The sequence below is a fragment of the Myotis lucifugus genome, unplaced genomic scaffold (genome assembly GCF_000147115.1).
Source record: "Myotis lucifugus unplaced genomic scaffold, Myoluc2.0 scaffold_121, whole genome shotgun sequence".
Classification (NCBI taxonomy): domain Eukaryota; kingdom Metazoa; phylum Chordata; class Mammalia; order Chiroptera; family Vespertilionidae; genus Myotis; species Myotis lucifugus.
The window spans coordinates 3,715,972-3,741,472 of NW_005871169.1; the positions used below are offsets into that span (position 1 = coordinate 3,715,972).

Here is a 25,501-nt window from a genome sequence, read left to right on the forward strand (position 1 = left end):
ATAAATTAATCAGCTAATTTTTCTATATTTAATTTTTTTGGTCATGTTGAACTCTTACTGTATTTAATGACTAATTTTTTGGATGTTTTATGAAGATGATTATTTGATTTTATTTATTTTTTGAGAAGAACATTTATTGCATAAATTACAGAGGTTGGAAAAGTTATTCCTAGGAGAAATGTGTTTAGGAAACAAGTTATGGAGGTGAAGGAAGGGCCCTTGGAGCTTGGGAGGGAGGAAGCTAATGGTAAAGTGCCTGGGAGGGAGGAGGGGCAGGGGGAGGGCACTAGGTCCTCCATCTTGAGGTTTTAAGGGTGGAGATTTTAGAGGACGTCCCAGAAGATCTCAATTGAATACTCAGTAGCTTTCCAGTGTGTCCTTTCAGGGTTGTGGTCTCCACTGATTGATTGGCTGGCACCAGGGCAGGGGGTCCTGACATCAGCTGCAGCTGTTTTTGCTGGGCCTGGAGCTGAAATACAACTGAGGCCTAGATGTCATCTCTAGGGAGGAAAGGTCAGGGGGTCCAAACCTCATGGCCAGCACTATGCTAGGGGAGGAAACGTTACCCTGGGGGCAAGGTCCCACCCTACAATTGAGTGTCCATTGCTAGGCACCTGGGGCTTTCCATCCTGGTGACCTTCTGTGCCTGGCCCATCATTCTTGCTGTACTCGTGTCTAACTGCCTACAACATCCCCTCTCCCTCAAGGATCTTGGCTCTGAAATCTTTCAGAGAAAAAGGGCAAATGGTCTTTTCTGTAGCTGCTTCCTATTGAAAGGGGGCAACATTTTTCTTCAGAGCCAAGAGATCCTTGCTTTCTGTCCCAGGGACAATGAGGCCTGGGCATGGAAGGAGGTTGTGCTCTTGTCTGGTATTCCCTGAGTGCACATAGGACTTGTCACCTGATGGAGACAAACTGTGTTAAAAAAATCTTAATATTATTAGGGCAAACGCTAGGATAACAATAATTATGACAACTGGTCCAGTGGAAAGAAAAGCGTTTTAGTACTCACTGATCCAAGTCAAAGGATGGGAGAAAATGAAACATTAGTTGGAGAATTGTAGCTGAATATTTCAGAAAACTAGATAAATTCAGGATTTAGTTCAATTCCTTGGTAAAAAAACAAACAAACAAAAACAACAACAACTTTGAAACAATTGAAGTCTAATACTCACAACTGTGTATTATAGAGTCCATTGAAACATAGCTTTCGCCCCTAAAATCACCCTCATTGTTATTAAAGAGCAAAATTAGGACCAATTTATTTACTGTGTTAAATCTAGTTTCTATTTGGCCTCATTATTTGCTTTATTCTGTATAGAATCAAAAAGGTGGTTGCCCTAACTGGTTGGGCTCAATGGATAGAGCATTCACCTGCAGACTGAGGGGTCTCAGGTTTGATTCTGGCCAAGGGCACATGGCCGGCTTGCAGGCTCCATCCACAATAGGGGGCATGTGGAAGGCAGCCGATCAATGATTCTCTCTCATCATTGATGTTTCTATTTCTCCCTCTCCCTTCCTCTCTGAAATCAATAAAAAAGATATTATTTTTTTAAAAAAGGTGGTTAATTTCTCTCTTATAGCTGGGTTTTTCGGAACATAAAATTAATTAACTTAGTTGGTCATTTACTGAGCACCATGTGCCAGTTTGTGTTGTAGGCTCAGGAAATGAAGCTAGAGCAAGATGGACACTCAACTTTGAAGCCCCAGTGTTGAGTGGAGGCAGGTTATTTATTTCTAAAGGGATATATTAAAGCCAGCTAGCCAGCTAGATGCCATTAAATATGTGATGGCCACACCCATCACTGAGAGAGAAAGGGTATTTTTTCTACTGACATTTACTTAGGAAACTTACTGAACACCTAAAAAAGGGGAAAAGAAAGAAAAGAAACCCCTACTCCCTTCTTAGGACTTATCTCAAAAATGCCCTGTGGTTTGGGACTGTAATCACAGTGGACCTTTTGGTCTGACACTGACCTGTCCAATAAGCATTAATACCCCGATGGTTTGGCAAACTAACACCCTTATTATTTTTTCAGAGCATCATATCAAATCAATTAACAGTCTCATCTCAATTGACTCCCTTGGCAGAAAGAAACCTAATGCTGTGAGAAGTGAGATGACTGGAGGTGAGTTCAGAAGGTGTGGAAACAGACAGATGGCAGAGGTACTGGACAGTTTACTAAAATGTGAATATCAACACCATCAAATGCCCACTTCCTAAAAAACCCGGATTAGAATGTCCTGAAGTTGGAAATGGGAGCTGTTCCACATCAAATCAGGTATAGCAATTCTTAGCATTTTTGTTTACATATGCCTTTGAGAATATGATGATAATGATGAACTCAGCCCAGGAAAAGTGTACATATTACTTACACACAAAATCCTGTTCTATAAGAACCACTATAATACCCAAGCTGGAACCCTATTACTCACAGTGTACATACACTGTGTAATCCTGATCACTTGCCTGCCAGAGTGTTTCTTCTATCTGACCTAGTTTCATTCTATAGCGTAAGCCTCTGTCCAGTGTTTCTGACCTGTTTGCTTCAGAAAAGACTACTACAGAACTGCTTGTAAAAATTTTTCATATATGCAAAAGGGCTATGAAATTTTGTGATGAAAATTCCTGAAGTTGAAACTTTTCTAATCTTTCCCTACAGATTGTGGCATAGAGTGCTAGTTACTTTCCAATACCCAGTTCTCCCTTCTGTGTTAGTTATTCATCAATAAGATTACATTTTTTGAGCCTCTCTTACAGCTACATATGGCCATGTGACTAGTCTTTTAGCCAGTAATATGTAAGCACCGTGCTATGAGGATATTCTGAAACAAAATCTACCTTGTCTTACTTTGCCCTGCTGTCTGGAATGAAGACAAAAGAGCTGGAGATCAATAGCCATTCTGAACCATGAGTTTGAGATGTGATGGGAAATACTGTGTGTTGACCCTTCTAATAGAAATAATTTTCATGAAAATAGACACCTTGTTTATCTTGGTCTAAGCAACATCCCCAGCACTTAACACCTGTATGGAATGTGGGAAGGGCTCAGGTATTGCATGGGTATTGAATGAATGAGTTTACACCAAACTGTGAAACACTGATCATAAAGTCCTCCCAGGGACATTCTGCCCTCAGTAGCAAAGGCAAGTTCTCTGTTTCTATAACAAAATCTAACTCCTCCATAATTCAAATTATATTACTCCTATTAGCTTCCCTTTGCTCTCGTTGTTATAGGAGATATTCTTTTCTTACTGCTCTCCAATGTTCTCTTCAAACAAAGTATGTTAAAATCTATTTTCCTAATAATTCTTTCCATCATTTTTTGGCTTAGCAAGTTTAAAATTCTTTAATATTTAAAGTCATGCATTTCTATTTGTGTGTGTATCTGTTGTTAAGTGCAGGCACTATTTTGCAACATAATCTTCAGTGTTGTCTCAAGCCTACAAGAGTCATCCAAAAGGGTATCTAATGACATTCCTAGGACTTTAGACAATATTAGGATGGAATGCAGTCACCAGGTTCTGAGGATTTAACTAGATGCTATTTACAGAAACTGAAGTTCACCAAATGTTTTCCCATCCCACTGTGGTCTCCACATTTTAATATATTGCTCATTCTTGTCACCAGACCTTACTTATATCTTTTAAGCTATTGAGTATTCATAATTTCTGCTTCATTGATTTTTGAGGTGACCTTTCCCTCCTATCCTTTTAATAAAGGAGAACACTGTATCTCATCAATTTTGGTGGGGCATGTATTTGATTAAAGAGTTTGTAAATGTTCCCACTTTTTGCAATTACTGTACATGTCATTTTCTCAACTTTTTTTCTCTACTCCAACAGTTGTTTCTATTTCTTTTAATTATTTGGGAGAAATAATTAGCCTCCTCTTCTACATTTCTGACATACGTATTTATAGTAGAGCTCCTTGGTTTTTGTTAAAATGTCTTTTCAATGTACCTGCTTTTGAGGAAAGATATTATTCAGTTTTCCTAGGTATTTTGAGCTTTTCTGAGGTGTATACTTCTCTACACAGTATCCTCTCCTTCCGAGAGTAGCTTTCCATAGGGAAGCCTATTAAAATAAAGAATAATAGAGGCCCCAGATGAGCTCTTCCTAAGTCTCTCCTCCACCAGGAATGTCTCTGTGAGCACCCAGGTCCCTCTCCCTCCTTGCTTTTCTCTTTCCAAAGCAAATCTATCCCTGCTCTGGAGGGCATCCACTGCTGCTTCTGTGGGGGGTCTTGCTCCATTCAGTCTCCCTTCTCCTCTAACTTCACACTTTTTCTTTCTCCTTTGGCTCTTCCCCTTTAACATAAATATACTCATATTTTTAAATCTTAAAATAAAAAATCCTAAAGCTGTATTTCCTTCTAACTACGACCACATCTCTCTTCTCAGCCAAAGGTTTGGGAAGAGAAGCCCTCAGTTGCTTTCCTCACCTTCTCTCTTCCTATTCACTTCTCCACCCAGTTGGATCATCAAAGGCATTTGTAGGTTTCCTGCCCTCCTGACAACATTTGAGTGTGTTTAGGAAATGCTGTTTGGAGCCCGAGGCTGGGCCACATGTGTGAGCTGGGAGAGGGGATAGAGGGGCTGCAGGGCAGGGAGGACCAGCATTCTGACCCGCTGCCTTCCCTGCCAGGTGGGCACGCGGAGGGAGGCTGCCCTGATTGGTCCCTCGTAACCAGGTGACCACAGAATGTGTTCTGGTTGGCTGGGGCCGGCCAGGAGCCCTGCCTTCAGTTGAGAAGCAGCTGTGGCAGGCGGTGGAGCTTCGGCTGTGCTCTCTTCTTGCAGTGGTTGTGATTCTCAGCAGTTGCCTGATCAGCACACCTTTTAAATACGTGAGACTGCTGGCTGTCCTCACAGACTAGTCAACTCAGTGGAGGCGGCAGCAGCTGACAGCTGGGTGGGGGCGGCGGGGGCCCCTGGGTTTGCCCTTTGGGGGTTGGGCGGGGCGGGGGGTGGTTAGGGTCTGTTGAGTGAAGGCAGTGACAGCAGCGTGAGTAGAGGTTCCTCATGGGGAACAAACTCACCTGCTGCTTGAAGCCCAAGGCCAGGCGCAGGCGGGGCCGGGAATCTGAGTCGGTGCATCTGGCCCCTGAGTCTTGTGACCATGACCGTGAGGTGGGCCGAGCTGATGAGGATTTTGAGTTCTTGGATTTCATGTTCACCAAAGGCGTCCCTGTGCTGCGCCTCAGTGACCTGCAATTGCCCGAAGGTAAGGAGGTGGCAGGTGTTCGCTGATCTCAGTCACACCTCTGGGCTCTGCTGACCCCAGGACCCCTAGTCGGGCACCACCACCTCAGGCTCCTTCTTGCCTGGGGCAGCTTTCTAAGACCTGGCTCTTCCTGGCGCCCCCACCCCTTATTTTTTCCCATCATGTCTGGCCAGTTCCTTTCCCTGTTTAGTACCCCAACACCCAGTGTTCTTTCCTCCATCCCCATTCAGCCTAAGACACTCCAGTCCTTGGCCCTTCCTGTTCATGGCTGTGTTTAGTGTCTTGTGGGACTCCATGAAGACTTTTGGGTATATGTTCTCCTTTTTCTCAATGAAAACTTTAATACCCCACCTGCAGAGTTTCCATCCCATCTCCCTATCCCTACCTAGCCTTATGGTTCTTAGTGAAGGAACCAGGTAGGGCCTGTGAAACCCTTGTTTCTTCCTGTTAAGTTAGTTGATACTGGGGACAGTTCAGCTGCAAAGATTTTATGGTTTGTTATGTAAACTCAAAATCGATAACCGACACAGAACCTATATAGTGTTCTTAAGTAGGCTGTTTTCAGTTGCCTGGATAGAAGCTGTTTATTCCTTCCAACTATAATTTGAACACAGAAGGAAATGGTGGGAGAGGGAACTCAGAATTTCTGAATGATGTGAAACGTTACCGCCAGTCCTACAGAGAATAGTTGCTTGTTTGATTTTTACACAAAGATGGGCCCAGGGAGTCTGATTACTTTAATATCTCCACTTAGACACAAACACGTCTTCAGTCTTACTTCCGTGACTTAACAGACTTCCCTGTCATATTGCTCGTTCTAAGGAGGAGTGGGTGGTTCAGGTCACAAGAGTGTTGGTCAAAAGTTTCAAAAGAGAACCCTGAACATTTAAACTTTAATTGGTGACATAAAGTCTTGGGAGGTAAGATTCCAAATGGTGCACAAGAATGTCGGTTTGTCTCCATGGCTCCCTCTCCATCCTCTCCCCTCCTGCAGTAGATTCCTGTTTAACTGCAGGAATGTTGAGGTGGAAGTTCTAAAGACCAGGTGCCTGAAGCCTGGGGAGAGTCGGGGATATGAGTGGAGAAGAGGGAGAAGAGAGGAAATACTGAATAACAATGTAACTAATGAAGACTGTTTTTTTGTATTTTGTTGCTTTTTTAAGTAGAAAATGTACATTTACAAAGATGTTAAAGCCCCTTTGGCCCATTTTATTTTTAATTTAAATGGCAGAGATTATTTCATTGTTTCATAGAGAAAACACATTATAGCTTTTATTCTATTTAAACTCTAGTTGAGCTTTTGATTTCTTTAAAAGTTAGAATAATTAAGCCTGGGGATTCACCTGTATGGTGGACATGGCTTTGTAACTGAAAAGTACTCCTTGTTCAGAATATTCAAATAGTGTCAAAAAATGAACAAATTATGTGAATTAATTGTACCTTTAAACACAATGCAAGCGAGGACCTGTGGAAACTTCTGTTCACTCTGTTTGGTGCTGTAAGGTGTGCCTCTCCCTGAGTGATTTTACAAACCAGTTAGTAGATGGGTAGTGTTGGAGGGAGACCAAAATAGGACCTTTATATACTTTAAAGATATACAACTGATTCCCATGCATCACTCATTTGGTCCTTCTAACTGCAAACAAGGCCCTTGTATACTCTCCCTCTATTGCTGACAAAGAAACCGAGACTTAGAGATGTGAACCAACTGTGTAACCAGCTGCTGAACAGGAGAGGCTGACATGCAGGTGATAGATGTGCCAAGTTCAATTTGGTGCTGCATACAGGTCTCCTTAGAATGCAGCCTATATGTTATAAACTCTCCACAAAGTGAGCCATTTAACTTGCTCCAGTCTTGATGATTTCCATTTGAAATTATTGTATACAACTCAGAAGCAACAATTACGTCTCCATCCCCTGTGTATAATTCATTACCAGGGATAAGAATAAAAGTAGAAGTCAACAACAGCATCAAATTACCAGGTTATTGAGCTGATATATTTTATAGAGTTTATTCTGAGGGGCTCCCATTGAAGGGACAGTGCTCTGGATATTTGCCAGAGGGATTTTGCCAGAAGCTGGTAGGAGGGCAGGTCAAGTAACAAAGATTAAGCATAAGCCTACAAGAAGTCATGATAAATCAGAAAAGTTGAAAAAATGGAGTTCATAAGTATATAACTTACCTTTTTATGTTTAACATGATAGTTTGAATTTCAATTCGTTTTTAACTTTGGGGGGTATTCACTAAAGTGATATGAGAAATCTCAATTTCATCATTTGCCCATTAGTAAGTTTCCATAGAAACATGGTGAGAATACCAAATATAAAGTACAAGCACATTGAAAGTTTGCTTGTAATGTCTTTATTTCAGACAATTTTACATCGGTTTCTCTGGAAACTAAGAAATACCTTCTTGGATGTAAAACATTCTGGCTTTTCTACAATGGAGAATTGAATTATTTGGTTACTTACACACAATCACATTTGAATGATGCTCTGCCTTGTTCTTCTGAAACAGATGAACCTGATTTCTTTATGTCATTCCAAAGCAATATTCTTAAGAACCTGGCACAGATTTCAGATAGACTTAACAGAATTTTTCTAGTACCTTGCCTTTATCTAACAGTGTATCTGATCTAACCGATGGTAATATCAGTAACACAAAAAAAGGCCTAGAATCCTGTGATCAATTTAATCATTACTCCTCAACTGTTCATGCAGCCTTTTATGTTCTGACCTATGAGCTCTGCTAATTTGCTGCTAAAGGTGCTCTCTCTCAATGACGCCTTTCTCCCTCTCTCCTGAGGAGTGAGTGGGCAGTGAATTGGCAACATGATGAGGAAAAACCTCTGCACAACAGAACTTTTCCAGTAATTACTTTAACCCTCTTTTTTGTGGGGGTGAATATTAATAAGCATTTGATGTAAAAGGTTGGAAAATAATATTTTGGTGTTTATTCTTCCTGAGTCTTTTGTATGCATATAAACATAACAGTCTATTTTAGAAAAATGAGGGCACTCTTTATGTGCTGCGGTGTCACTCAGAGTTATAAAGAGAATAAGGACATCAAGCTCCTGGACCTGTGCCTGACCCCTGGGGAGCATCCAGGATCTTTCCATGCAGCTGCGTGAGCTCCCCTGCAGGCCTTCTAATAACTGGTCCTGTACCTTCAAATGGTTGGAGCACCATTCAGTTACCCACTGTTATGAGGGGCCATCTTTCAACATGAAGCCAGACACAATCCCATTGTAATGCTTTATTCTGGGGATACAGATTAAAATACATTGTATTTACCTCTAGAATTCAGATGGTAAACTTCCTTATAACTTCATTAGGATGTCATTTGTAGTTAAGGTATTTTAAAGTTAAATATTCATACACACACACACACACACACACTAGAGGCCTGGTGCACAAAAATTTGTTCACTCAGGGGGGTCCCTCAGCCCGGCCTATGCCTCTTGCAGTCTGGGACCCCTCGGATGATGTCCACCTGCTGGCTTAGGCCCGCTCCCTGGGGGATTGGGCCCAAGCTGACAGTCAGACGTCCCTCTGGCAGCCCGACAGCCCTTGGGGGATGTCCACTTACCAGCAGGGAGCAGACCTAAGCTGCAGTCTGACATCCTTAGTGCTGCTGAGGAGGCGGGAGAGGCTCTCGCCACCACCACTGTGCTGGCAGCCGTCAGCCTGGCTTGTGGCTGAGCAGAGCTCCCCCTGTGGAAGCACACTGACCACCAGGGGACAGCTCCTGCATTGAGCATCTGCCCCCTGGTGGTCAGTGTGTGTTATAGTGACCAGTTATTTCCAGTCATTCTGCTGTTAGGGTCAATTTGCATATTACCCTTTTATTATATGGGATAGAGGCCTGGTACACGGGTGGGGGCCGGCTGGTTTGCCCTGAAGGGTGTCCTGGATCAGGGTGGGGGTCCCGCTGGGGTGCCTGGCCAGCCTGGGTGAGGGGCTGATGGCTGTTTGCAGGCTGGTCACACCCCCTTTAGGGTGGAGGGTCCCTACTGGAGTGCCTGGCCAGTCTGGGTGAGGGGCTGAGGGCCGTTTTCAGGCTGGCCAATACCTCCAGCGATGGAAGCTCCCAGCCTCTCCTTTTTTTCTTTCTTTTTTTTAAATTTGGGATTTATTTACCTTCTATAATTGAAACTTTGTAGCCTTGAGTGTAGCTCAGAGCCAGCCAGGGCAGGCGAGAAGCTTGGCTTTCTCCATCGCCAGGGGCAACCCAAGCCACCTTCTCGCTTCAGCTCCATGGCCACAGCTAGCTGAAATCAGGTATCTGGGGTTTATTTATCTTCTATAATTGAAACTTTGTTGCCTTGAGTGCAGCTCAGAGCCGCCGCAGCAGGTGGAAAGCTTTGCTTCCTCCATCACTGGAGCAACCAAGCCTCCTGCTTGCTCCAGCTCCTTGGCTGCCAGCCGCCATCTTGGTTGGGTTAATTTGCATATAGTCACTCTGATTGGCTGGTTATTGTGGCTTAAGGTGTAGCAAAGGTATGGTCAATTTGCATGTTTGTCTTTTATTGTGTAGATATATAGTATTGATTTTTTACAGAGAGGAAGGGAGGGATAGAGAATTAGAAACATCAATGAGAGAGAAACATTGATCAGCTGCCTCCTGCACATCGCCTACTGGGGATGTGCCTGCAACCAAGTTACATGCCCTTGACCAGAATCGAACCTGGGACCTTTCAGTCTGCAGGCCGATGCTCTATCAACTGACCCAAACCAGTTAGGGTGAAAGTTAAATGTTCTTATCCCAAATTAAAGTCACCATTGGTTTTTCACTGGACATAGCACTTCTCTTTTAGTGTTTTCATGGGTTTTGTGTCTTTAATTCCGAATAACTGCTACTCCAAGATCAGAAAGCAGTGCAGATTTGATGACAAATCAAAAGATTGCATTAGATAAAACCTTAGAAGGTATAAGAAAATTGGGAGAAATTTAATTGGTTTGGGTACACTGAAATAGTAGATATTTATTGGGCACCATTCCAGATGCAGGACAAACAATGAAATTTAAGGACCCCCCTCCCCCGCCCCCGCCTCTTCCCCCAACTCAGGTTTTTACATTCTAGGAGATCCTAGGGGCAGACAACACATGAACAATCAAGAAAGTCAGGGTGGTTAAAGACAGCTGCTCTCTTTCAGTGACACTGAGCACTTCTAAAGGTGAGAGGGACCCAGTGAACACGTGGGGGCAGAGGCTTCCATGCAGAGTTCCTCAGGTGGGAGTACAGAATGCAGGCAGTAAGAGCAAACACGGGGTGGCTGCAGCAGACTGAGAGGGATGCCGGGAGGAGGGCAATGGTGCATCAAGACCTTGTATGCCGAGTGGGCCTTGCCGAAAGTACAGTGGGGCCTTGACTTACGAGTTTAATTCGTTCCGTGACGGAGCTCGTAACTCAAATTACTAGTATGTCAAATCATTAAAGTGAACGAGTGAGACACGTGATGCTGGGCTGATGTTGTGGCATTCACTGTGACGTCCGCTGCGCCAACTAGCGGTGGGGTATCTGAAGCTGGCTCGTAACCCGAATTTTAGCTCGCAACTCAAAGCAAAAAATCGGCCGAGAGACAGCTTGTATCTCGAAAAACTCGTTAGTCGGGACACTCGTAAGTCAAGGCCCCACTGTATGCATTTTTCTCAAGTTGTAATGATTTCCCTGCGTATAAACCCATTGGAGGATCACATGTAGGGAAATGATGCTAATTCTATAAAGAGAGCGAGAAGAACAGGAAGAGAGAGATAAAGATGGAGAGAGAGAGAGAGAGAGAGAGATAGGGAGAGAGGAGCTACTGTGAGAAGGGTAGAAGGAAGCAGGGAGTGTGAGAAGGGTAGAAGGAAGCAGGGAGTTCAGGTAGGAGGCTGGCATAGTAATTCACCTGAGAGACAACAGTAACTTGAAGTAGGCTGACTTAAAGAAATTAGGTAAATCTAAATGAAGTAGCAAATATGAAGAAGTCACAGAAAAAGAAATGCAGATTATCTTTGAAAGTGTTTTACACACAAGAGAAATGCAAATAAATCTTCTCCCAATAGGAGAGAAATACTTTGGGAGAAGATCCATAAACTTGGCACTTAAGGTTTTGGTAAGGCTGCAAAGAAACAGTTCCCTTCATATTTTGCTGATGGAAATACAAAATGGCTCCACCCCCTGAAGGGATGCTGGCATAAATCGCACAGCAATGCAGATGGCATTAATCCTGAAATCCTACTTTGCGGAATTTATGCTGAAGACTTACACCACAAAATAAAACCACATATTCACAAAGTTTATGTTGCATTATTTTCAAAAGGACAATAACTTACTTCCAGTAAGGGACTGCTTAAGTAAAGTGGGGGACGCAGGACCCACTGTGTGCCCTTTGGTGAGGCAGCCAGCTCAACGCCTTGGGTAGGAGTCACCCGACAGGGTGGGAAGTGTGGACTCAGAGAGATAAAATCAGTGTATATTGTAATAGGTGGACTCCTAACTTTGTGTTATGGGCCACAGCATAATACAATGTATAGTAAATACAATGCATAGTGTAGGGCAGTGGTTGGCAAACTGCGGCTCGCGAGCCACATGCGGCTCTTTGGCCCCTTGAGTGTGGCTCTTCCACAAAATACCACGTGAAACTTCGTGGCCCATGCGCAGAAGTCGGTTTTCGGCCTGGGCGAGTCTATTTTGAAGAAATGGCATTAGAAGAAGTGGGGGTACGTTCGCTGAGGTCGACCCCTCAGATTGAGGACGTTTTTAGCAAAGGCCAGCTTAGGAGTACCCTAATTAAGTTAATAACAATGTAACTACCTATATAGTTTAAGTTTAAAAAATTTGGCTCTCAAAAGAAATTTCAATCGTTGTACTGTTGATATTTGGCTCTGTTGACTAATGAGTTTGCCGACCACTGGTGTAGGGAATAGAGCAGTTCAGTAAATGCAGGAGGCCTTAAGTAAGGTGCCCAGCAGAAATGCTGCCATTTCTATTTTATTAGTATAAATGGAAATCATTGTCTTTCTGAAAAATGCTGCTTAAAATCATTCTATAAAAAAACTATTTTGCAGTATTTAGTAAAGAGTACAAGTTATATATAAAATTATTTTAGGCCATAAACAGAAAATATTTTATGGAAGCATCATACAAATTGACAACCTTAGGGCCCTAGTGGGCACAATACATGCAAATGACGGGCAACTCACTGATGTGGAAATATCACTGTGGTCACACTGTGCACTCAAGGAAATGCTAATTCGATTTGGTGAGGTTCCTGACTCACATAGCCATGATTTTTAGTAAGTATTCGAAGCTGGGTAGAAGCTAAAACTGATATGCTTGGTGGCATTATCCACTAATATGCCCTCAGCTGTTTTAGAAAGCCACTTAGTTTTATAAATTAAGCCATAAAAACAATCTAACCTTTTGGTCTAGTCATTTTATTTTAAAGAGCCTTTCTAAGGAGATTTAAGAGGTTGTTATAACACTCTATATATGTGATGAATTTTTAGAACTATGTAAGTACTTAACCCCCAGCAGAGGTTGGCTATGTGAAGTATAGCCAACACTTTATAGGCGATTATGTATCCATTAAACAGCAAATATGCTGCAAGTTGAAAAAAAACCTATATTAAAATAGATTTAAATCTTTTAAAGAAAAGTACTGACTTAAAATAGATTTAAATCTTTTGAAGAAAAGTACTGACTTTATAACCAGAGTTCACAGAGTGAAAATCAAGGTACTCCTTGATTCAGGAATGAAAGGATCTTCTCAGCACTTGTCTCGGTTCTGCTCTCCTGTTGATTTCTCCTGAAAAGGCTTCCTCCTCGTGCTGGCAAAGGGGAGTCCGCAGCTCCAGACTCTCTAAGGACCCTGGAGTTCAGCTCTGCCTTTCTCTTCCGGTTCGTGGGAGGTCCCAGGCAGCTGTGATTGGCTGGCCAGCCCTGAGGCACCTGCCTACCCTGGAACCCAGGTGTAGGGAAGGGGAAGTTTCAGCTGTTTGTTTCTTTGTTTGTTACTTGAGCTAATTTTGATTTTTTCTGCATGTTGTCATTTCTTTTATTCCAGCATTCTTGATTTTTGTATTTAGAGCTATAGCAACACCTATTTCTTTGGGGCATGCGTGTGTGTGTGTGTGTGTGTGTGTGTGTGTGTGTGTGTGTGTGCCTTCTTTGTTTCAAGTACATATTTTCATGGGCTTCCCATTGAAAATTTTAATTAAACTTTATCACACCATAGGCATTGATACAATAATATGGCTGCTTCTGCAAATATTTGCTCTTATATATTTTTATTCAAATGCAATATATTTACTTTCTTTTTGGTAGGAAGTAGTCTTGAATTCTGTCAGAAGCCTAAGGTTAGAGGCTGCTGTGATAGTCTCAGCCTCTCACTTTGTGCACAACAGAATTCATTTATTTCTCCAAGTAGCTAACACTGTCTTATTTTTCAAATATGGGGGAAAAACCTTTATCATAACTTTATTGTTTTTTACATTAAAATGTTGAATAGCATAGTTTCTACAAAAGCAATTTAATAAACTGAAATGCAGTGAAGGAACATTTTTGAAGAACAAGGCAATTGGTGCAGTTATTTAAATTTCTAGTGTTGGCATTAGTATCAAAATGGATGGCTCAGATGCCTGTGAAACCAGGATGTCCCAAATTATGTTTGTGCAAGATGCTAACTGTATTACTTGGAGGGGAAAGAGGGTTCTAGGTATAAATTTGTGAAATGATGTGTTAGACATTATTCATTACTAGACTGATTAGTTCTTAACATATCAATGGGCATTTTAATCTCTAAGAATCAGGGATATAATTTATTTATATGTAACTTCCAAATGCCCTTTTAACAAATAGAACCATTATTATGCGATTTGGGAAATATTGCCATAACCATTACTCTCTCAGGATCTTGATCCACTTTCTTAAAAGATTGGTTAAGTGGTCTCAGATGATCATTACTAAAGAATATCATAGGGTTTGTTTTTTTAAAGTAATCACTTTATTATATCACATAGTGACAAACTTTGTGTTATTTAAATTTAGATATCTATTTGGCATACTTTCCTAAATAGAAGATTATCCCACCTTGGTGCAAGGTGGACTGCAGGCACACCTACCTTTACATAGTTACAACAAATTGCATTTTTACAAGCAGCCCTATGATCAAGTCCAGAAAGTATTCTTATTGAAGCCTTCAAATTAATTGTGTGGCCTGGAAGGAAGAAGTGGAACTTTAACTTTGGAAATTGAAGGCAGAATTTAAAAATCACTTTGATGAAAGTATAAAAAGTCACTGTCATGACAGTGTTCCTGTAGACTAGAGCCTTGAGCTATTATACTGTCCTTTTAAATGTGCCACGATATGGAGCCCTAAGCAAGCCACAGCTAAGAAAATAAGTTCATGTTTTGAATGGAGTTAGAATTAGCCTAATGAGTAAAGAACATTTGCCAAAAACAGCTCACGTGATTTGGCATATTTGATATATTAGCTGGTATCTGACACTAATTGGCCACAGTGTAAGTTGCTTCTTGAAACTGTTTCTGGAATGTGCTGGTAATCTACATATATAAAAGGCTAATATGCTAAATGTTTTTCCCTCCGTCTGGATAATGACATCACGTAGCAATGCCAGGCTTCCTCTCCCTAGCAATGACTAGCCTCCTTGCAATTTCTTCAGCCCAGGAACACAACTTGCTTTATAGCCAGGTGGAAACACTTCACACTGTAACTAAATGTCTGTGAAGCATTTTCCCGTGCCTCATCTCATTTGATCCTCACAGAAGTCCTGGAGAAGGTAGATAGGAGACTCAGTGGGAATTCTATTTTCTTTTCATTAGCCAGAAAATGGAGATTTAGAAAGCTTAAAAACTTGATCTGACTGAAAAGAAATAAGAAATGGTGGACCTTGAAAATGCCTTCAGGTTTTCTCATGGCCCAGAATATAGTCAAACACTGCTGCAGTTAAATATTTTACCATTTGTTCTCCCTGTGTGATCTACAATAATAATCTGCTTTGTGTGGATATTTACTGCTGTGTTGCTGACAATTACCTGAAAGAGAAGTGGGGGTGCTTCACTGGGCTGGAAAAAGTTTAGCTAAATCAGAAAGCAGGTCTAACTAAGCAAGTTTATTCTATATATAAAAGGCTAAGTTGACTCATGCATGTGCTAGTCATATAAAGCTCTCTCTGGTGCCAATTGCACATGTGTGTTTCAATCTGTCATTGTTGATCATGAATTTGGTTGACACTTCTATTATAGAGAAAGGGAGAATAGCAATATTAAAATATTTCTTCTAATTAATTTCCTTTCAGTGTGCACCAATTCATACACTGGGCCTCTAGTATCAGCATAAATGTGACTGTGTTTTTAATTGACAAGTAGACGACGTGGGGAAGCATGTACACGATTCATAGACTACTTAGGTGCAAGTTAAAATAAAGTCTTAGACATAGCTTTTATTTATTCCACATGCATAGAAAGATTCTACAATTTTAAATTTTCCCAGTAGAATTTTTATATTGTTGCTGTGAGAAATGTCTCATCTGTCCGAATTCAAATGATGGACTCAGAGACAAAAGTATGGCGAAAATGAGATATTTAATAATTTGGCCTCCAGAGTTGGTGTCCTTTGTCGTAGACACACCTGATATGGGGAGCATAGGCTATTTATTTAATCCCTCCTCCAGTTCCTCATTGGCTGAGTACTATGGGGTCACCTGTTTCCTCATAGGTCACCTAGGTCTTGCTGTCTCCCATTGGGCGTTTTACAATATTGGGCTGAGGCCTTTCTAGCTTCCTGCACCTACCCTGTCTAGCTGAAGCAGATGCCTCAGGGGTTTCCACCATGATGCTGGCCCAGGTGCACAGTTCTTTGTTCCTCTTCCCTCCTCTCTACTTTCTGTTTGTCCTGGGAAATTCAGTAAATCCCATCAAAAGCCAACCATGTGGAGGATCCCAGAGGTCCATTTCCTACATTGCCTTCACTAAAAGTGGCTTGTTACCGTTACTTAAAATCTCTTCCCAACACTGTTATAAGTAGTATAAATTGGTGTGTAGCTATTTTTAAATGATGTATTTTTATATTTGGGCTTTAGGTTTAATCCCTTCTGACCATCCAAGTGGGAGCACAATTTTCCTGAAGAAATCTCAAGTGGACAGTAAGTCAAGATCGGATTTAAATGACAGTTAGGTTTTTATTTGAATAATTAAAAGGATCAGTTGTTTATATATGAGGGTTGAATTTGTAGTACTCAAACAAAGGATGCTATTTCACATTAGAATTTGATGCTATTCAAACTCTCTCCCCTATGTAATGCTGCCAGAGTACATCAGAGGAACAGAGCCCAATGGGGTTCCCTAGAAGCTTAGCAGGAGCAAGTGCAACTATGTCCATTTCCTGTGTCCTGTTTGTTTAGGATAAGAACCAGAACTGTAGGATGTTAACGCTCTGCTTGCCTGCTTATTTCCTTAACGTTATGTTCAATCGAGTTTACTTGCTTAAAAAGGCACAAGGATCGAGTCTCAGTTGATTGTGACAGCAGAAGTACAAGCAGGGAAGGGTCCATTTTATTTGAATCCATGCAGCTCAATACAAAGTGGGGGTTTTAACATGCGTTTTCATGGCATGTGTGCATGACTGTCTGGAGCTGATCATTTTGCTTAGGATTGCTGCATTTCTCAGTTTCTTCCAGAGCCAGGGGCTGCTCACCTGTAGAGAGAGAGTGAGAGAGTAAAGGAAGTGTTATTCCATGCCCCTCTCCTCAGTCCTAAGGAATGTGTGCCTATGATGCCCCTCCCACGTTAAAGGAGGCAGAGTGGGAAACAGAGTTCAGCCCAAGACCCTCTTTGGAGCTTTTATTTTTCTTTAGATCTTTATTAGAGCAAAACTATTTTGTTTTTGTACACTTGTTTAGTTAGGTTAGCTGCACTCAGTTTAAAATTTAAAATGGATAGTTTACTTTACAATTGAGTAGAAATGCATTTAATTTCTTAGTAAGATATTCTAGGGGTTACCTAAGTGGTTCAGGATGCTTGCAGGTGCCTGGCCAGAAACTGGTTCTTAGAGCCCTCAACTGTTAGATCCTGGTGGTTCAAGTACAGAGGGTATCCATGTAGAATTGGAAACTCCGACTGAGTACTGGCTCAGAGGCACAACAGATAAGCTTTTTTATTAGCTAAGTTTCTCCCCTGGCCTAATCTTTGCCCTTTCCTTCTGGACATGAGAGACTTTTATTTGTACTAAAACAGAATATCCATTAGGTCAAAAAGGCAAATCTCAGTTTTAAGATTTTGCTTAGGGGACTCCTCTTACCAGGTGCTTTAAATTATAAATTTGGTTGGAAGTTATAAAAGAAATGGAATAAAATTTGTTCTTATTTTGTATGTTGGTAATCTTTCAGGCAATCAGTAACTTCTGTTTTTCTGTGGCATTGGTATCAGTACTGATTGGTTAATTTTGTTTATTCTTAGTGCGAGAAAAGAGGAAGAACAGCTATTCCTACCATGTAAGTAAATGGTTTAAAAGTTAGTAAGAAATTAGTAATTTGAATTAAAAATTGTCTGCCATGATTTTTAACAATATATAATGGAACCAATATCATTAGCATGGTAGATTTTCTAAATCACTTCTGTTATCTTCCTGATCAAACTTCCATATTTAGGAAAGTTTTTGGCTTTAGTAATGTTCATTTTTAGGGCTTCTGAACTTTAAGTTAAATGTCAATAACATGGTTGTGGTATAAATATCTGCCTTAATTTTTGCCTTAACTTTTAATCTTGATTTTTAACAAAATGATCAACAATATCAAGCTAAGTCAATTTTTAGGATTATATCTTAGCTTATTGTCATGGCAAATGAAAGCTTATGTTTCTTCCTCCAGTGTGGCCTTTTTCCCCTCCCTCTGTCCTCAAAACATATATCATGGTTTTTATTAAATCAGAATCAATGTTTACATTATTATGACTTTGTAAATATTTTTAATGCTGAGCCATATAGTTCTTTGGCTGTGCCTCTTTCTTGTACACCCTTCATTCTTTTGCTCAACAAATGTATATGCACTTTGAATGATTATGCCAGTGTTTATTAACATACAGTTCAGTTTCAAAATTTGAAAGAATCTGCAGAAATGAATAATATTTCTTGTCAGTGCCTATTTTCAAACTGATGACTGGTCTGGTCCAGGCACTGTTGATAAAACAAAGCAATAAAATTATACATGTCAAGAATTAATTATTTTATTCTGTATTTGTGTGCCCTCAATTTGTGGACTGTTGCCGGTTTTGCGCTGTAAACTTTATCTTTTATGTCTCGCCATAAAAAAATCTAGTAGGACTTTAGGATAAGTTTTCTTTGTTCAAAGCTTAGTCTGGCTTCGCCCATTATTTCAAATCAGTTAAACCTGAAAAGGAGTGAAACTTAAGTGAGTTATCAGCTGTTCAAATGTGTATACTTTTTTTGGGACCCCCAATATTACTGAGATTTGAGCACTGCGACACTTCTCCAGGATAATCCAAACCCCTGTTCCTCATCAACATAATCTCACGGAGTCAAATGCAGCAAGTAGGCTGGTCTCTCTGATTTTAGAAATAACTGTTTATACCTAACAATCTAGTAACTTGATAGAGAAAGATGACTATTGGGACAAAAATTCTATATTTATGCTACATTAACATAATACCTCGTAAGTTTTCATTTTTTTGTGTGCAGAATTAATTTTTTTTAGTGTATTCACTTCTTTTCTAGCAGCTATTTTTTTCCAAAAATGCTGTGACATTTGTCAGAGGCCTGTCAAAAATATTTTCCATGTACTGAACACATTTGTTCCACTTCTTCTTGGAAGCCTTTTGTTATCCTCCTCCAATATAGACTTGTTCTCCAAAGGCCTGCTCTGTGCCTGCTTTTAGGCATATTTCTTTAAAGTCATCTGGGATCTCACATACTGTTCTTTTGTGTTGGATCCCTGATTTCTTAGATCAGCAATTTTCAACCTTTTGTGTCTCATGGCACACATACACTGATTACAATTCCTAGGCATATCAAAAATATTTTTTGTTGATCTAACAAAAAAGTAGGTATCATATTTATTCATTCACTCTGAATGTCTGTGCGCCTGCCCAAATATAGTCAGGTATTGCATGTTTTAATTGGAGCATTTAACCCATTTACGTTTAATGTTATTATTGATATGAACTTGTTTGTCATCATATTTATTCTTAATGTTTGTGTTTCTTCTTGCCTTTCTGTTTCTTCTTTTTACAGTAGTCCCTTTAGCATTTCTTGCATTGCTGGCTGGATCGTAATAAATTCTCTTAGCCCACTTTTGTCTGTGAAGCTCCTGATTCCACCTTTAATTTTGAATGATAGCCTTGCTGGATATGGTATTCTTGGATTTAGTCCCTTGCTTTGCATCACTTTGTATATTTCATTCCATTCCCTTCTGGCCTGGTGTGTTTCTATTGAGAAATCAGTTGATATTTTAATGGGAGGTCCCTTGTAGGTAACTTTCTGTCTCTCTCTGGCAGACTTTAAAATTCTTACTTTGTTGTTGATGTTTGTCAATTTAATTATGATGTGTCTTGGTGTTGGTCTTTTTGGATTCATCTTGTTTGGAACTCTATGTGCTTCTTGGACTTGCATGGTTTTTTTTTCTTGCCAATATCAGGGAAGTTTTCTGTCATTTTTTCAAACAGGTTTTCTATTCTTTGCTCCACTTTCTCTCCTTCTGGTACCCCTATTATGCAGATGTTGTTTCGTTTTGTGTTGTCCCAAAGCTCCCTTAGGCTCTCCTCTTGCTTTTTAAGTTTTCTTTCCAGTTGCTGCTGTGAGTGCGTATTTTTTCCTACCTTGTTTTCTAATTCGCTGATGTGGTCCTCAGCCTCTTCTAGTCTACTATTTAAGTCTTCCAGTAGCTGTTCTTTACTGCAGCTATGTCATTCTTCATTTTCTCTTGGTTCCTTTTCATGATGGTGAAATTCTCATTCAGCTCCTTATAATTCTCATTGAGTTGTGTGTATTTGTCATCCAGCCATTTGAGAATCCTTATAATCATTACTCTGAATTCTTTCTGTGGCATGTTACTTGCCTCTATTTCATTTAATTCCCTTTCTGGTGATTTTTCTTTCCTTTGTGGATTGTTTTTTTGTCTCCCCATGTTTTGTTTTTTTTTTTTTTTTTTTAAATATATTTTTATTGATTTTTTACAGAGAGAAAGGGAGAGAGATAGAGAGTCAGAAACATCGATGAGAGAGAAACATCGACCGGCTGCCTCCTGCACACCTCCCACTGGGGATGTGCCCACAACCAAGGCACATGCCCCTGACCGGAATCGAACCCGGGACCTCTCAGTCCGCAGGCCGACGCTCTATCCACTGAGCCAAACCGGTCTTGGCAGTCTCCCCATGTTTTGCTGTAATGTTTTGTTTCTGTGTTCTAGATCCAACTGCTTTGCTACCCAGGTTCTTTAGAGGGTGGTGATACTGGTGTGATGCCTCAGGTCTCCTGGCATTGGTAATGTAGCAGGGCTCCCTACTTGAGCTATTTGGGTTCTCTTGGTGTAGTTGGATCTTGAATGTTAGTGTCTTATTCGAGGATGAAGTCTTGTCATGGGTTGACAGTGTAACTCACCACCGGCTTCATTGTGCAAGCTGTTTTGGATGTGATCATGGATCTGGCTCTTGTGTAAAAGGCTGTCTGAGGTCTCACTGGTATGTGCTCACTATGGGTTCCCAGAGTCCATGGCCTGGGAGGAAGGTGTCTCATGGCCTGAGGATCAGGTACTGTGACTTTGGCCAGTGTGGGTGACTCTTGCTGGATTAACATCATTCTGCAACTCACTAGAGGGGCCGAGAGCCCGTGACAGTGGAGGGCGGATATCTCGTAGTCTGTGGTTTAGGCAGTGGTATTCTGACCAAAGTGATTTCCCTCTCTGAATCACGAGGGAGTTCAGGATCCAGCAGCTGGGGATGTGGGAATCTCAAGGACTGTGGCTAAAACAATATGACTTTGTCCATGGAGGCAAGTCCTCAGTAACTCACCAAGCTGTTCAGAGGTAGGTAGCCAGGAGGGGGATGTCATGGATCCTACTGGGGGAGCCGTGCACCCATGATTAGAGAGGCACATGCCCACAGGGCAACACACAGGGGCCCAGGAGCCATCTGAAAGGGTTGTGTAATGGGGCCCACACACTGGAATGGATCAATTGTGGTGTGCCACCGGTCACGTGGAGGGAGAAGTCCCAGTTTCTGCTTTGGGGGATGTGTGCCCTTGGTTAGATATGCATGCCCAATGGCTGCTTACAGAGCTGCCCAGGAGCCATCTGCTGGGGCAGTAGCCTCAGGGGGCCTTTGTGCTGGAGCAGTGCTAGCATGGGGACTGAATGCTTACAGCCGGAGTTGTGCCTTGCAGCGGCTCAGAGAAGCACCCAAGGGCAGCCTGCTGGAGCCCTTGGTTGGATACGAGTGCTCCTAGTGGCAGCTCACAGAGGCACCCGGGAGTCACCTGCTGGGGCAATGGCCTCAGGGTACCTGTGTGCTGAAACTATGCGACTGCAATGTCTGTGGGTAGGCAGCTGGGAAGGGGGAAGTCCAAATTTCTACAGCCAGGGCCGTGCGCCCTTATTTGGATATGAACACACCTATCCGGAGCTCAAGGAGTCACCCATGAGCCGCGTATAGGGGCAGCAGGTTCTGAAGGACTGCGTGCTGGAAAGGCGCAACTGCAGTGTCCAGAGGTCAGCAGCCGGGGAGGGGGATATCCCAATTTTTGCTGCCTTGTGCCATTAGTTGAAATCGCACGTGCCCAGCAGGGGCTCACAGAGGCACCCAGGAGCCGTCTGTTGGGGTGTTGGAGCTCAGGAGGCCTGCGCTCTGGAAAGGTGCAATCGTGGTGTCCAGAGGTTGGCAGCTGTGGAGTGGGAAGACTCAGTTTTTGCTGCTTGAGCCTTGTACCCTTGGTTGGGTTCGCCTGCACCCAGCGGCGGCTCACAGAAGCACCCAGGAGCTGTTTGCTGGGGCAGCACACTCACGCACCCAGGGGGGCCCTGGTGCTGAAGCCACACAACCGAAGTGTCTGGGGGCAGGCAGCCAGGAGTGGGGGAACTCCGAATTTCTACTGCCCGGGCTATGTGCCCTTGTTTGGATATGAGTGCGCCCAGTGGAGGCTCACAGAGGCACCCAAGATCCCCCTTTGCGGCCTTGGGCTTAGGAGGCCTTCACTCTGGACAAGCATGACTGTGCTGTCCAGAGGTTGACAGCTGTGGAGTGGGAAGACTCAGTTTTTGCTGCTGGGTTCTTGAGCCCTTGGTTGTATTCGCATGCACCCAGTGGCGGCTCACATAGGTGCACTCAGAGAGGTGCTTGCGCTGAAGCCACATGACTGAGGTGTCTGTGGGCAGGCAACCAGGAGTGGCGGAAGTCCATATTTCTACTGCCAGGGCCTTGTGTCCTTGGTTGGATTCGTGCACGCCCAGTGGTGGCTCACTGAGGCACCCGTGGTCTGTTTGCCAGGGCGGCGCACTCACACACTCAGAGGGGTCCTGGAGCTGAAGCCGCGTGACCAAGGTGTATGTGGGCAGGTATCCAGGAAGGGGGAATTTAGAATTTCTACTGCCGGGGCAGTGTTTCCTTGTTTGTATAAGTGTATACCCAGTGGGGGCTCACAGCGGCAACCAAGAGTGGCCTGTGGATCCGTGGGCTCAGGAGGCCCACACACTGGAAAAGCGCAACTGTGGGTATGGAGGTCTGTAGCTGGGGAGGGGGGAGGTGGCACTTACTGCTGCGGGAGCCGGGCACCCTTGGAGGTGGAGGTCTTAGGGTCTGCAGGTCTCCGGGTGGGGCAGCAGGATTTTGGGTGGAGTGGCTGCACACCAGTGTGTGGCGTGGTACACTGCTTGAAAATCTGTTTCCTGTGTTGTATGTCTTCCTCTGTCTTTTTATACTCCCTTGTTTCACTGGCACACTTTTTCCTGGGAAAGGATACATGGGCAGAAATTGTTTAGAGATCTAGCCTCTCTAAAATGCCTCCTATTTAATAAAGCAGAGAATTCTAGGTTGAAATTAATTTTTGCAGTTGTAAAGATATTTCTACTATTTTCTCATTACAGTGTTGCTCTTAAACCTGTATGATACATTGTGTATTACCAATTTTAGTAATTTGCCCCACCCTTTCTTCTCTGGATACATTTAGAAGCTTCTCTATTCCTAGGAATCTGAAAGTTTTTGGTATGTTTTGGTATACACCTTTTCTCTTATGCCCTGTCATTTTTTTTTATAGCATTTCATTCTTTTACCAATGTAATGTTTTGCCTGTGTGGGGTGGAGTTATTTTTTTATTTGTATATTTTTAATCCTAACCTTAAGATATTTTTTTCAGTGTTTTTCAGAGAGAGTAGCAGGGTGGAAGGATAGAGGGGGAGAGAAAGAGAAACATCAATGTGAGAGAGACACATCAACTGGCTGCCTCCCAAACGCGCCCTGACCAGGAGTAGGGACTGAACCCACAACCCAGGTACTTGCCCTTGACTAGGAATCAAACCCACTTCCTTTTGATATGAAGGCCAACACTCTGACCACAGAACCAAGCATGCCAGGGCAATATTTATTATTTTACGCTTTTATGTGCTTCTGAATTTTACCATTCACATTAATTTTTTCTTTTTATGCCATAGTTTTATTTTACACTAGAGGTCTGGTGCACATCTCTGTGACACCACTGCAGGCAAATTCTAATCTAATTTGTATCAGTAGTAGGATTTACCTTCCAGTTGCTATTGATTTTAGATAATTGGTCAAACACTTGTTGCACTCCTAATTTGCCCCAGATTCTGTGCTCAGCAATTGGAGGTAGAAGAGAAGGGGAAGTCCTGCCTTCACTAGAGAAGCTCACTTGTTATGAGGGGGATGCCCTGGAAGCAGTTGATACCGTGTAACAAGTAGTAACTCAGGTGTGTGAGTGCAGAGAAAGGGACAGTTGTTTCGTGTGGCTGCTGGCAGAGGTGTCCTGGAGGTAGATGGGAAGCGGGGTTAACCTGGCTGGGAAAAGGAGGAAGCAAAAGGCCTGGTAGTCAGAGAGAGCATCTGAGTGAGGCAGGGTCCCGATAAGTGTCATGTAGCTCAGGGAATAGAAATCTTAATATCATGGGAAGCATTCTCTGAGGTTCTCTTTGGAGGAATGTAATGATAGTCTTATTTCAACATGAAGGGAGAGTTAAATTCTCAGAGGTGTTTGATCTGTTTTTGGATGTGAGAGAATCTTAAAACAATACTCTTTAATCCTCTAGGTAAGGAAACTGAGGCCCAGAGAGACCTCTGGTCCCTAACTTGTGAGCCGCAGGCCAGCCCCAGCACACACACACCTCTGCCTCAGATACATGTATTTTGTCACACTGTCTCCTGAACTAACATTTATCATTGGCTTTTATGTACTTCAGTAAAAGCTCTTGCTTCAATATTATAGAAGGCAGTATGTCTTAATGTAGAAAATAAATAGTAGAAATAGAAATCTTGGCAGGATTCATTTCTCAAGGAAAAAACACTAAAATCTTATTTTAAATGTTTTACATTGTTATAAAGGGAATTAATCATAGGTGTTTGCCAAGTTGGATTATAGGTAGTATGTTAAGGGCAGCATTTTATGACCCCTTCCTCAATTCTCATCATTGGAAGTGAGAGCATGTAATGGGTTTACCGTAGAGCTGCACATGGTATTGCACTGAAGCAGTTCATAGAGTATGAGAACAATTGTAATGCTTAATTGTTTGACATTTTAACCAAGGAAAAACACACTTTTATAGGTTTAACTTACTGTGATATTTTCTTCTATTCCCCTTCCCCTTCAGGTGTCTCCTGGTCACCTTAGGGAAAAGTACAGTTCATGTGCAACATTATATGTAGACAGCACTATTTCTCAGTCTGATCTGAAACTCACCTTGCAGTGGTGAGTACAAATAGGGGACAGAACCCTTATCCTGCCCATATGTACTTTCATTTGATTGTCCTTTTCAGTGCTCAGGTTAAAACACTGGTGTCAATTATATATTGATTTCCACTTCCATTTTAATCTTAGAGTGGATGGAAGAAGGGAAACCCACTTAACAATTAAAAAATCCCCCCAAAAGTGTTTATCTTTACTTGAGGCATTACTGTTCCTGAGACATTGTTGAACACAATGAAAGGAGAGGTGTGTTTTACTGAATGTTTCTGGAATAAAGTATTTCTTCATGAGATACAGGCCTAAAACCATGTGTACTACCCTGGAAGCTGCTCTTGGAAGAAGGGACAGCTTGT

At 42.1% G+C, this 25,501-nt stretch overlaps 1 protein-coding gene across 1 annotated transcript in view; it reads left to right on the plus strand.

The window, feature by feature from the left end:
* The window catches only part of LOC102419615 (cyclin-Y-like protein 1), an 82,436-nt gene that overhangs the window by 41,828 nt on the left and 15,107 nt on the right, over window positions 1-25,501 (plus strand). Inside the window, exons 4-6 of the mRNA XM_023758062.1 lie at window positions 16,315-16,377; window positions 17,690-17,724; window positions 25,054-25,151. Coding sequence (XP_023613830.1) covers window positions 16,315-16,377; window positions 17,690-17,724; window positions 25,054-25,151 — 196 coding nt within the window. The remainder of the gene's footprint in view (window positions 1-16,314; window positions 16,378-17,689; window positions 17,725-25,053; window positions 25,152-25,501) is intronic.